The sequence below is a fragment of the Dendronephthya gigantea genome, unplaced genomic scaffold (genome assembly GCF_004324835.1).
Source record: "Dendronephthya gigantea isolate DGI-Jeju-01 unplaced genomic scaffold, DenGig_1.0 000173F, whole genome shotgun sequence".
Lineage (NCBI taxonomy): Eukaryota > Metazoa > Cnidaria > Anthozoa > Malacalcyonacea > Nephtheidae > Dendronephthya > Dendronephthya gigantea.
This window is the reverse complement of record NW_021163183.1, coordinates 244,156-258,128: the sequence shown is the minus strand read 5'-3', so window position 1 is coordinate 258,128 and position 13,973 is coordinate 244,156. Positions and strand designations below refer to the sequence as shown.

The 13,973-nt window shown below is 38.6% G+C and overlaps 1 protein-coding gene across 1 annotated transcript; it reads left to right on the top strand.

Moving 5' to 3' along the window:
• Window positions 1-7,263: 7,263 nt before the first annotated feature.
• On the top strand, window positions 7,264-13,955 carry LOC114538062 (zinc metalloproteinase nas-10-like). The gene is made up of 14 exons (XM_028559186.1): window positions 7,264-7,531; window positions 8,378-8,443; window positions 8,525-8,692; window positions 8,945-9,133; window positions 9,343-9,460; window positions 9,549-9,730; window positions 9,877-10,095; window positions 10,391-10,395; window positions 11,524-11,587; window positions 11,668-11,760; window positions 12,119-12,349; window positions 12,664-12,781; window positions 12,980-13,152; window positions 13,245-13,955. The coding sequence occupies exons 2-14, from the start codon at window positions 8,392-8,394 to the stop codon at window positions 13,532-13,534; spliced, it is 1,902 nt and encodes a 633-aa protein (XP_028414987.1). The 5' UTR covers window positions 7,264-7,531; window positions 8,378-8,391; the 3' UTR covers window positions 13,535-13,955.
• The last annotated feature ends 18 nt before the right edge of the window (window positions 13,956-13,973 follow it).

Sequence of the window (13,973 nt, the reverse complement as noted above, 5' to 3'; positions counted from 1 at the left end):
GAAAACGGTGTATTCGACCATGGTCGAGTCGAGTAAACTAAGTCGTAATATTAAAACGTAATAACCTTTTTATGCGGAAGACTTCTGTGCAAATGTTTTTATTCCACGGGAGATTCGAGACAGGGGGGGGCGGTAGGTCAGTACTCTGGGATGCGTATATGTAGTTATTCGACTGGTATATAAGCTGGCAGAGTTTACTATCGTCGCTTGGTCGTTCTCGGCTATCATCAAGTCGTACACAAATAACATTGTGTCTAGTTTGATACAGTGTCTTTTAATAGTTATGCATCAAGTTTATTATTGCTGTATAGAAAATTTGTTGATAATTGATAGGAATAAATGAATCTTGTAAGCTTGCGACATCACTCTGGCTTTTTCTGCAGACCAAATATGGTTGAAAAGGTTGTGACCTTTTGTCACAAGACTGCTCTTGAAAGTTTGCAATTCCTTGAGGGAACTCGTTGCAAATTATAAACTTCACCTTCAAAGATCGTCTAAATATGTAACGATTACCAGTTTCTTGTTGTTGTATTCCAAGATGTGATTTGGATTGTGTCGGGAAGAATATGGCAGAGGGTTTCGACACAAATCGCTTTCAATCAACTGTTGATCAAAGCTTCATTTGCACTATCTGCCTTTGTGTTTTAAAAGATCCGATGCAATGTGAAAATAACGAACATTATTTTTGTTCATGTTGCATCAAGAAGCATCTGGAGAAGAACTCGCTCAGTTGTCCTGTCTGTCAAGAGAATCTGACCGTAGAGACGCTGCGTAAAGCACCGAGAATTATCTCAGATCTCGTTTCACGTTTGAAGATCAATTGTGACCACGCTGAGAGAGGCTGCGATGTGGTTCTCGAACTCGAAGCACTACCAAGACACGTTCAAGACTGCGAGTACACGCCAGTTCATTGCTCCAATGAAGGCTGCGATGATGTCGTCAATAGACGAGATGTTAAACAACACGAGACCGAACTCTGTCGCTTCAAAACAATAGCCTGTGACGACTGTGGAAAGAAGATGCTTTACAGTAAATATGAAACACACGGCTGTGTCTTACGACGTGATGTTGACGAAATGAAGAAAGATCTCGCAGGAATCAATGAAAGCATCCAACAAATGGCTATCGCCATTGACAATCTGGGAAATTCATTCGCCTCTATGAATCCTGATATTCTTGTCATCGGAGGAATTAATTCCAAAACAGGTCAGGCTGGTCAGACAGGTCAGCCCATTTCATTCGTCGAAAGATTCAATTTGATCAACCAAACGTGGACGCCGCTGTCTCAGTTAAAAACACCACGATATTGTTCTGCAGCTGTTGTGTTTCAAAATCAAATTATTGTTTGTGGCGGTTCTTCCGTTTCGAGTTTGGGCGCCTGTTTAGATAGTATTGAGGTATTCGATCTGAATAATCCTACTCCGGAATGGAAGCAGTTTTCTGTCAATCTCCCTGTCAAAGTGGCTGGTCATAAGTGCGTCGTCTATGGCAATCGTCTGCTGATTATTGGTGGGGCATCGAATAGCAATGCAATAGTGATTCACGATACGATATACGAGCTGCTTCTTGTCCCACCTTATTCATCCAAGTTGCTCTGTCGCATGAAGAAAAAACGAGCGTATCATGGAGTAGAGTTGTTTGATGATAAAGTTTTGATAGCAGGCGGTGCAGGTGGTAACGCAACAACTGATGTGGAACTATTTGACATCACAAGAAATGAATGTGTCGAAATGCCGCCATTACCATCACCTGTTAGGAACGTGGCAACAGTTCGTCGAGATGACACCATGTTGTTGATCGGAGGGGCGGATGACAAAAATAACGTTAGCGATAAAGTTATCCAGTATGATCATAAAACTGGCAAGAGCGAGGTTTTGTTGGACATGAAGAGCAAGCTAGTTGGTTGTGCTGCTGTATATCAAGGCAACACGCTTGTGATGATTGGTGGTGCGAATGAAATACCTATGTCCAAGAACGCTGTCGATGAAGTGAATTGTTATAACTTTTCGTCGCGTTCCTGGAAGAAACTTCCTTCGATAAAGGAGAAAAGATACCTTGCTGCAGTAGTGATCGTGCAGAAGCAGAATTTTTAATTTTGCTTGATAATTGGCAATGGATAACACATAATATCTGTAAAATTAGGTTCCGTCGTTCAGTTAAAATAGGCCTAGTGCATTAATAATACTGTCATTATTATTTTTAGTAAAATAGTTGTGTTGTAGGACAAGAGGAATTCGAAGAACATGGATTGTCTAACCTCGCTAGAATAGAACTTCACTTATAATAAGTCAATATATAATCAATAGGATGTACTTTTTAAAAGAAATCCTTTGAATATGATATTTTTTAATAATCAAGATGCAATATTTTCTGTACTATACAGTGATTTAGATTTGACTGCAAACAATAGTCTCCCATTGCTGTTAGCTTTGAAAGCCTGGTTCTCACCTAAACATATCGTGGATGTAGTTTTTACAAGTTGAATTAAGTCCTCGGCTTGGTTGAGCAAATAAGGTTAGGGTAGCCCAACTCTGGATTAACACAACTTGTTTATAAAGTTTATTTATGTAGAAATAAACCGTTTCTAATGCACTCCCTCGACCCTCAACCCACTTTACAAACGCTCTTCAAAACAACGCGTTCAACCATATCACCATGCAGCCGTTGTTCGCGCCGTTTCCCGACCACAAAGCGATTGTTTCCGATCGAGAAGCAGAGAGAAATGACGACATTGTCAAGAGACATCTTAATCAGCAACTTGGATGAGGCAAGGTATTCATGACGTGTGTCCTTTTTTGGGGACTGCGGGGTAAAGATTTCAAAAGTAAACAAACTGTTATGCATACGTGAGACGCCTTCGCCTGTATCAAAGCTTTCCTCTCCTAAAAATAGACAAGCGCTCGAACAAACGGACATTTATCGTGTTTTGATGGCGTTTAAAAAATATCCCTACGCTAAATACAGACATGTTTAAGTGCTGTCATATGCGCTTCGCTTCTTCGGCCCTTTTGAGCCCGCTATTCCCATTTGTTTTAATAGTGTTAAATATGTTTACTTTACTAACTTCATCCGGATAAAGTACACAATGATCCGGTCACAATAAGGTTTATTTTTAAGAAGCAGGGATATCATATCGTCTTGTATATAAGCTCGTCAGTTGTCTGACGTGATTTTAGTATTAAAGAAAGGCGAAGAGGTGTTTGTCATTCCTGTTGGAACTAGCGGTTAGTATCTCAACAAAGCGTTAGCGATAACGGTAAAACTCTGCTCGCATTTTAAAAGGAAAACGTATTTATCAAAGATGCTCTCGTAAATTAAGATGAAACTTTTTCTATGCCCATTCATCGTCAAAAAATGCGTCTGCCTGAATCAAGTTATTACCTTCAAGAATTCCTTTATCGATTTTACTTTATGTTAATATACTATTTTGCAATGATTGGGTACAAGGTTATGTCTGCTTTTGTGTTTGTGCGTTCGATGTATATCAAAATATATGACACTATCTTCTCTTCATTTAGCAAAGAACAGATTCGAAACGACAGGAGATTTGATACTCTACTAAACCAACTTATCAAGATACGAACCTTTCGTAAGTGTTACATTCCAAAATTTTGAATTATGTATATGTTTGTTGGCTGGGCAAATTAGCGTAAACTGCGGCGCTGCATGCATATACGAAATTAATTACACTCTGTCTTCGTGATCTCGGCTTGAACAACGGCACGGAATGAAATAAAAATATCCAGAAACGAATTGTGAGTGAGGTTATAAGTCATGAAGCTCTATTTTCGAGATCTTATCTTTTTGTTAAGTCTGACCGGAATGCAAAAAAATGGACAAAAATAATCGAAAAATCTAAATTTCCGTGTTTACACTACGATGCCTTGGCAATGTACTGTCTGTGCATAAATCAAGCTGCAAATTTATCTCTAAATTGCCGTTTTCTCATCTGTGAAATCGTGTTAGTTAGTTATGTTATCAACGGAGCTGTTGCCTTAAATTACAATCTTAAGTCGGTCGCTTTTTATACCAGAATCCCTCTTTCCAGGAACACACGAAATCCGTCCATAAATTCTCCCCTGCGTAGTCTATATTTCCGGCTGTTCAACAAACCATCTTTTATACATATCGAATCGAATGTTTCTTTTACCTCGAGTTATTTTCAATCTAACTTGCCGATACTTATTAATCCGATTATCCGTTTAAATGCTCTCGTTAAAACCGCTTATGCGATAAACAGTGTTGTTACTATAATAAACTTTTTCAACTGATCTATATTTTGCGCAATTTTGCGCAAGTTGCAACGGCGATTTCAGACATAAAGCAAACGAAGAATGCGTTGTTTGTAGAGATGATAATATCTTGTTTTTATTGCATCAAGTTTATGTTTAAAACGATGGAGTAAGTTATCGTTTAATAGCGTGAAAGCCGCCTTTGATTCGTATTTGAGCTGTTCAAAACAATATCCCTAGCGCGTTTTGCTTCAGCGCTTTGCCCTTGGCTGGCCTGAAGCAACTGAATTGAACGAAATTCTCCTGTTTTGACCAGAAACACCAGCGGCGAATTTCCGAAACAACAAAGTAAGCACGATTTTTTCTGATTGCTCTACCGAATGGAGAAGTTAACGTGCGCAAGAAAATGTTCAGGAAGTTCCCTGGCCTAAGGGCAGGTTGATCCTCGCGTGCGGCAGAACAGTCGAATTTGAGTGGCTTTTCCACAGGCATCATTAGATTTTGCGTTTTCCTAAACGGATTTACCCCTAAAGGATCTCCTTTAGCTTATGGGCAATTCAGATCAATTGATTGCCTCCAAATGCTGCACAAGAACTTAGGTAAGGTGCAAGCGTAAACCATCTTGATAGAAAGAAATTCTAGCGCAAAGTTTTGAACCACAATCATGGTCCACGATTCAATTGTTCGAACTACTTTAGCGACCTTATTTCTTCAAATAAACGTCTATCAATCCAGCCAATATTTACGTTGAAAATACCTTTGTGATTATAAAGTTAATCTAATTACAGTATTCACAATATCATCTCAAAGCAAGACGCTGAGTGTTTGCTGAAGACCTCGGTGTTGGAAGTAATATGTGACGTAGTATTTTGAGAAAGAAACTTTATTTTGCGTTGTCTTCCTATGCGGTTCTTTCTATATGTCTCGACCCCATGCAGTTAGATACTGGACAATCTAAACAAGCTCGTTGCGTTTCCCACGAAATACGCTGCGTCTTAACCATTAGCAAAACAATCGGGATATTTCGAAACATTTTTAACATTTTTATCGAAGGCTTGTCTAAATAAGCTTTTCTCGTTTGATTTATAGCCAGGGCGTTATCGCGATGGAAAAGATGCCAAACCTAATTGCATCACCACGTCGGCTTCGCAAATTAAAGAGTCCTGACCTCTTAAAAAAGTTAGAAATTCAAATAATGTGAATAGTTTTAAAGCAAAGCTTTAAAAGCTTCGAAGCTAGCGCAGAGAAGATAGAGATCAGCACAGATTACATTGAGCCCGCCCCGCTCATGAGAGCTATTTGCAGAGCTAAACGGACCTCGCGTGACTGTTAGCACAGTAAGTTTCTCTCGTGTGCGGATAGTTTTTGTCAGGAATTCGCCTCGAAAGGCAAGTTTCTCTCGTGTGCGGATAGTTTTCGGGCTAAGCTAACTGCCTCGCGAGGTCGTTAGCTCAGCTGATAACTTTCGTGTGCGGCGGGCTTTAGATCAAGAGCATTAAACTTTAAACTTTATTAGTGCATGCATGTATAGGGCTTGAGTTTTACATTGAAGAAATTCCACAGTCTATAGTCGAAGCTTATGGCCGTATGTGATGTTTACATTGTTTGGCGTAGACAAGAGCGTTTGACTGCACAACGTCACAAACCAAGCGAGCGTTTCACAAACAAATCACGATGGAATTCAGCTTAAGACCACGCGTGTCAACTCAGCAAAAACCTCACCGCAAACGTGAGCCATCAGCTGCATGACAGCCTGAGCCAAGCGTGGTCAACCAAATGCTCACGTCTGTTCTTATTATTCCTGGGAAGAGGAAGGCTAGACTACCATTCTCTTCCTGGAGTATCAGCTAAGATGTTAATTCAGATCGAATCCTTTCCCCCCAAAAGCCAAAAATCACCCCTGCCCACAGGGCCGTAGCTAGAAGCTTAATTGGGGGGGTGCATATTCATATATTCGTCATATGCCCGAATGATTTCTTTTGTATGCTATTGTTCCTATGGTATATAAACATGAATATATGAATATACACCCCCCCCCAATTAAGCGGTCTAGCTACGGCCCTGCCTGCCCAGTAAAATGTGCTTGGTTGTATAACCCTCTTTAATCTCTTTATCACTTAGCATCAAATGTGGTATAACAACTGCCTAAAATAGACAAAACACTTCTCGACTTTTCGACCCAAGGGCCTTCTTTAGTAGGGTTCGTTTGAAAATGAAAGTGTTCAATATCATTTTCATACTAACTCTCCTGACGAAGGCCCTCAGGTCGAAACGTCGAGAAGTGTTTTGTCTATTTAGGCAGTTGTTACACCACACTGATTTGATGCTAAGTTGTTTGAAGACGCTGCCACGCTGCTCCCTGGTTATATTGGTCTTTATCACTTACGTAGCTATTTCAAACATTTAATTCTGTAGGTGGAATGTCTTCCGCAACAATCTCTTCGATTTTTCTTCTCTTCATTCTCTTCTCCTTGAACGCAATCCTCGTTTCGTGCAAGAACTCGCGATCATGCAGAATGAAATCGCAAAATGAGACGATCCGACACAGTAACCCAGCCTGTCAACCAGCAAATGTTGTTACAAATAGTTGCGATGGTTTGTGTCCTTCGGAGAGCACGCCAAGCGCTTCGCTTGGTAAATTCAAAAGAAAATGTAAATGCTGTTCAATCGAACGACATGTTGAAGAATATGTTATTTTCAAGGGTTGTACGGAAGTCTTGAAACGTAAAGTCATTAAAGCATGCAAGTGTGCCACTTGCAAACATCATGGCACTTTCGGGTAAACTGCATCAAAGAAAATGATGAACTAAACTTGCTATAGAAATAGTATATTTGAACAGTCTTATTTTGTACAGACTCTAATATTTTGACAGTTATCTTTATCCTCTGACGATGAACACTTTTATTGATACAAATTACGTAGTAAATATATTGATTTTTTGGCGAAACTGCATGGAATCGGTAGATCGTTTATATTTGATGACTTTGATGGATACAACTGAATTAGATAAGCAGTCTCGTTCTAAACGTGTTCTTTGATAGACTTAATAGTTACATAGTTTTATAGTAAAATACCTAATCACGTAGCATGTCCTCAGAGCGGGTGGCAAAACATTTATTTTGGCTACTAACAGTTTGAACACGCGTACGTAGCCTTTTTTCAGCGGCGACAAGCGAAACCAGTTATTTAAACAATGAAGCACCATTGTTCGCCACATGACCTTATGAACGAAAGAAGCTCTTTCTGACGATCTATTTCATCAATCATTGAATTCTCTTCGAAAAAATATCAACTTTGGGTAAGTGAAGATACAATATATACATTAAAGTTTTGGGGTGTTAATAATCACGATATATTGAGCCGTAATTTACAGCCAGGGATGGCAATAATTGCATCTTCAGGGAATCAATGTATATAATAGTAAACAAGGAATAAACTTCGGCGATTATAAGGCGTGAAATATTTTCATTATATGTTATGTAAATTCGCATTGATTGTTCCTATAGTTTACCATGATGTTTGATCAATAGTTGATCATTGAGGACTTTGAGGCGTGTAAACGTATGTCTTTACATCAGTAGTTTTAAGAACACGTTCATTTATAGCCGTAAGATCTATGTCGACATGCTGTCAGCTTGAATCTATATTTCATGCAGGGGTCGGTTGTATCAAGCCCGTTTAGCTTAAACGGTGGATACGTCAAAATTAAATAACACCCTTACACCTCTCTTGAATGAGTCAACTTGAATTCTATGCACTGAATATGTAGTTGTAAACACTATCTTTGTATTAAGGTAAAAAAAATTTAGTTCGCTTGTTGAATCAAACGATAGACTTGCTTTCTATTTTGAACTTATCCACCGTTTAAGCTAAACGGGCTTGATACAACCGGCCCCAGTTAAATGAATGAGAGAAGCATTTAACCTTGCATGGGCTAATTAATGTACAGTCAAACCCTATGCAACTAGCTCTTTATTATATATATAGTTTTATTCACAGACACCTGGACGCGGTTTATGAATTCCTTGTTCGAACCGTAACTCTCATCAACTCTGGTTTGTTTGGTAAAAAAACTCTTCTTGGAAAACCTAAATTGCTGCGTGTGAAAAAGAGCTCTAACACTCGGTATTTTGTTTTTATATAGTCAACATTTGCAAAATGAAGGCGATCTATATTCTTGTTATCATAGTGCTTCTCTCTGAAGTAGAGGGTAAGATTTTAATCTGATTATTCGTCCTTTGGATAAATAACGCCTCGAGTAACATTAGCATTTTAAAACTGTTCCTTTTAGGAGGTAAATTAATGAAAAAGATCTTCGCTTGCAAAGCTAAAAACAAGGACGTCTCGTCGAGGAAACGAAGGGAGACTACAAGAGCTGAGAAGGAAGTTCAAGATATGTATGGTAATTCTCATAAAGTTATGGACGAAGAGACGAAATCCAGGGAGACCCTCGCTAAAGGTTAGGAATAATTTGGTAAATACATTTAGGAAATTGAAAACATTTCCTGAATTTCTATTTTGAAAAACGGAAGTAAGTTTATGACTTAATCGGTGATAATCTGCACCTTATTCAGTCCGGATTAAATCTTAATTTTGTTGTTGTTTTGATTATTGTTGTTAGGACATAAATGATAATATTGGATCAGTATCGTTTTGAAGTTGTTCAATGAGAAAGATAGAATGTAATACAAGGAGTTTCATGTCGTTTTAGCTGAGGAAAACCTGAAAACTCACTACTTCCAAGGAGACATGATGTTGACTCATCATCAGCAGACAGTGATGACCAATGCATTCAAATTTGCTTCTCAAAGAAGCGATATTGAAAACCGTGCTATGATAAAAGATGTTGCTCGACTGTGGCCTGACGGAAAAGTCCCGTATGCTTTTGCTGCGGACATAGGTGAGGATGATACTGACCGTTGTGTCGGCATGTGATTGGCTGTTTCGCTGCGTCAAATTACATTTCATTGCTGTGATTGGCTGTTTCAATGCTCTAAACGTATTTGTATTGTTATGATTGGCTGTTTCAATGTTCTAAACGGTATTGTGATTGGCTTTTCAGCGCGCTTAATTGTATTGTATTGCATTGGTTCTGTCACTGTATTCTAGATGATGAGGGAAAGAGCGTTGCCAAAAGTGCAATGGACCATTGGATGGAACACACGTGTGTCAAGTTCGCCCCCAGGACAACAGAAAAAGACTTCGTAGAATTCCAATTTGCTGATGCGTAAGTGCGAAGGATCGCTAACCAGTTGCATATACAGCTCAGGGGGCCATTGATCTCTATTAAATTAACTGGATATTGTTATTTCCAGGTGTGCATCTCGCGTTGGTCGTCTACAAGGAAAACAAGAGATTCTCATTGGTTCGCCCCAGGCCAAATGCAAGGTCGGAAATCTTATCCACGAGTTAGGTCATACACTTGGATTTTTCCACGAACATTCCCGACCGGACAGAGACTCCTATGTCCGAGTGGCTTTCGACCGTGTCCGACCAGGTGAGGCCAATCAGAACCTTTCTTTATCCGGAAACTACGTCATAACACAGACTTTGTATAAAGGTCTATGTTCGTGTACTGTTCATCTCTCAACGCCTTCCGTGTATCCGGCATACAAGAATTTATCAGCAATCTTTGATTATTAGGTTTTGAAATCAACTTCAAAAAGCTGCCAGCTGATTGGATAGACTCGCGTGACGTCGCATACGATTACGGCTCAATCATGCACTATCCTCGCACCATATTTGGCAAGACACCATGGGATGAAACCGTAGTACCGCTGGACGCTGCGGCTCAAGTAGGACAGAGGATCAAGCTTAGTGACCCGGATATACTTCAGGCAAAGAAGCTCTATAGATGCCCAGGTTAGTGAAGCAAGAAAAATATAACGAAAATGCTTAAAGGTTTTGCAACGAAGTGAGCAGCATCAGAGCATAATACAAGCTGTAAGAAACGCTTGTAGATCATTTGCTTAATGCATTAACTGGCAGTTTTTTTAACGGGTAAAATCATTTGGCATTGATGGGAGTAAATACTAAAGTAGGGCTCATTTGGTCGCAATAAAAACTAGCGAATCAACAAAGAACAACAGCATACGGTTTTGTTAACCCATTTACTAACGGTACTCATCCACTGACGAATAAAATCATCTGGTAGTAGACAGAGTAAAATCGTTAGTAACGGTTTCACGAAGGTCACATCTTCACCTGGCGAACTACTGAGAAAGACAAAGGCAGATTTGTCAAAACATTCATATATTTTGGTGAATTCTTTTCTTCTCAGGTGTAACAAAGAAGGAAAAGAAATCAAAACGAAAACATTAGTAATTAATTTACAATTACATGATCGATTATCGATTGTGAATAAGTAGTTAATTCATTGCCATTCTATTACTTTATTAAAGAAATGAATAGCATTTTGCCAAACGGTCAGAAAATCTCTGATTTGTAATCATTGAATAAAACTATAAAGAGAATGGCAACAACATACTACATTTCGTAACTAGAATTTTCAAGTTTGATTTTTCAATTTTCAGTTAAATATTTAATTTTGCAGGATAAATATTTATTTGATCCATGCAGTAGTTAAATTTTGAAGTGATTCAGTAACAAATTAGAGAATTAAAAAACCTTTAATTTTATGTTTATTTTTTTAATCTTTGTTTATTTATTTAATTTATTGTAAATAATGCATTTAGCTATCAAAACTTTTACATGTAAACTGCATTAATCTGGAGACCTCGGGTCGAATTTAGCAATAGATCCAACAGCGATGAGAACTGCTTCTATATAAAACTTTCCATTATTTTGAATTGATCTTCCCAATTCCCCGAAGCATGACTCTTGTCTACAACAAAAACTTGAAACATTCGTGCCAAGTCTTCCAGTTCGTCGTTTTTTGTTTAACCTTTGGGAAACTGACCACCTGTGATATTTTTAAAACACAGATCAAGAGTTTAAAATGGATCTAAAATCTTACTGAGTACACTGTTAGGTTAGTATCTTACTTTATACGGCAGTAGTAATGCATCTGAATCTGGTTTTATCACACGAGTTAATTCGCTTTCAAAATGCCGCCTGATACGATATTGAATTAGGTCTCCCCGTATATTTATCATTTGGTTATAAACGGCCACTTTGAATTCCAATCTTTCCCAGTGTAACAACAACAGCAATCATTTTATAGACCGCATTACCTATTTCGATGATTAGCTATATATACGATTTATAAGGGTGATAAATTTCAGTTGAGTGCATCATTCATGAACTAATAACCGTTTTTTGTCCATGCAGACAACTGTTGTAAAAATGGCTGTCGATAAGAAGTATTTCCTTTTTGTCTTCTTGTTTTTAAATGGTAAGGCTTTCTTCTTGCAGTGTCAAGTCTCAACTTTTTATTGCAAACTATCGCGTTAAGTTATAAATGTCATTTTTAAGGCTCAATGTCGTATGATCTCAATCATAAAAGGCAAATAGATGAAATGGTGGAAGGGAATGAAATGCTTCTGGAAGGCGAAGACTTGGCCAAAGGTTTGTTAAAAATTCTTGACCTAACTAGATCTATTTGTGACAAATTTGTGAACCATTATTACAGAGAGACCACTGAATATATAGCTTGAACAATGCAGGGGACCGCTAACAGCAAGCGGCTAGTTTTAAGTTTTATTTGAAGGTAGATTTTTGGCACTTTATCGGCCATATTTTGTCTGAGTAGCTATTTTATGTTTCAATGTAAGACATCGATTTTCTAGCCTTTAGAAACCAAGCATTTTTTTCAAAATTCAAAATGATTTTTGCCGTTTGGCACGTACAAATCTACTGCAAATTTTCACGGATGAATGACTTGTAGGTATATAGAATTTCCCCATAATAATCCACTTTCTTTTAGCTGAGGAGAATTTAAACAGCGACTTTTTCGAGGGCGATATCCTAACTACGCCAGAGCAGATGAGGAAGATCAACAAGCTTTTGTTACATCATCACGACACAACCGACGCAGCCGACACTGACGTCTCCGACACCAACTCAGCTGAAAGACCGGATACTCGTGGGCTAATAAGAAACCTTCGCAGGACCTGGCCTAGTGGGATGGTTTATTATGAAATTGGTGGTGATCTTGGTAAGGTGCATGGACGGTAGCTTTATGCAGGCCACTGGTAACCGGGTGATTTTAACAGCTTCATATCTCTTGAAATATACTTTATTTCTTATAGTTCTTGTAACCAAATATAATCACAAAGTTTCGACTAATTTCGCCGATTAACTTGAGACATTCACTTTTCTGAAATCATGAAGTTATTTACTGAATGCTGCATGATTTCCATTTGCATAAACTCTGGGTTTGAATTATGTGTTAACTGTTTATTTCATAAGTAGCTAGCCTTTTTTCAACACAATTTATAAACTGTAGTATTTTCTATCTCTTTAAAAAAGATCCTCGAAGAGAACAAATAATAGAGGAGGCCATGGACCATTGGAGACAACGAACGTGTCTTAAATTTGCAAGGAGGACGAATCAGAAAGACTACGTACATTTTCAATCTGGAGCAGGGTTAGGTTTATACATTCTCTTACAGTAAAAACATTGCAGGACGTTTCATGAACAATTTATGCCAATTGTTTGGAGGGGGGAGATCCAGATACGGCGATTCCCGACAGGAAGGATTCCTGAATCCTGATTGAAGATAAGAATGTTGCTCTGAAAGTCTGCTCATAGATAAGTTCTGATATTTTATACATTTTATTTCAGTTGTGCATCGTTTGTCGGTCGTATCGGAGGATCTCAAAGACTCGTCTTTGGTAAACAGTGCAAGTTGGGTAATATAATTCACGAAATCGGCCACGCAATTGGTTTCTTCCACGAAATGGCGAGACCTGACAGAGACAAATTTGTTAAGATCAACTGGAAATATATTCTACCAGGCATGTAAACGATTTTCGCAACATTTTGCGCCGTCATAGATTTGTATTCATCAGGTATATCATTCAATATGACTTCGCCATTTCTTCCCCAGGTCGCCAGAGAAATTTCCTCAAATTTACAGAGGCAACAATTAACTCCCGCGGAGTCGATTACGACTATCGCTCCATAATGCACTACAGTCGACTGCATTTCACAAAAAGTCGCGCGGGAAATCTGGAAACGATTGTTCCGAGGATTAAAGGTGCGCCGTTCATTGGCCAGAGAATTGGGTTGAGTGTTCTGGATATAAAACAAGCCAAGCTACTCTATAATTGTGACGGTAATGTTGCCGGACAAGGAACGATCCCCATGGATGACATGGGTGATAGTGCGATGCAGTGATTGGCTGTTGATGCTCGCTGCTGACTGCTGATTGGCTGAAACACCGTTTATGGCGGTCATTGCTGATTTTGTGGATTGGGTGGAAAGGACGTCAGAAAGCTGCCAGTTCCTCCAGCGACGGTTTTGATGTGACAAAGCATGCTTTTCAACAGCCCCAAATTCAATTTCCAAGTTTAGATTTGTGTCAGACTTGGTTATATAGTTAAAGATGATATTGTACAATTTATAATCCTAGTACCCCACCGAAAAACACTTCGGTGATGTGGGAAACATACTGATGAATGATAATGTCTCTATGTGTTTTCTAACCACACTGAATTAGATAAAACCCTAGCTAACCTTACTGCTTTTTGATAAAAGTTAAATAGTACTTTTTAAATATCATTTCACAAAACATTCTATAACACTTCACAACTCACAAATACATATTCAAATACAT

What these genes read in the sequence shown, in the direction of transcription:
- LOC114538062 (XM_028559186.1), top strand. Translation starts at nt 8,392, where the DNA reads ATGAAGGCGATCTATATTCTTGTTATCATAGTGCTTCTCTCTGAAGTA. An exon ending in TGCTTTTGCTGCGGACATAG is followed by an intron (nt 9,134 to 9,342) that starts GTGAGGATGATA and finishes ACTGTATTCTAG; the next exon opens with ATGATGAGGGAAAGAGCGTT. An exon ending in CATTTTCAATCTGGAGCAGG is followed by an intron (nt 12,782 to 12,979) that starts GTTAGGTTTATA and finishes ATTTTATTTCAG; the next exon opens with TTGTGCATCGTTTGTCGGTC.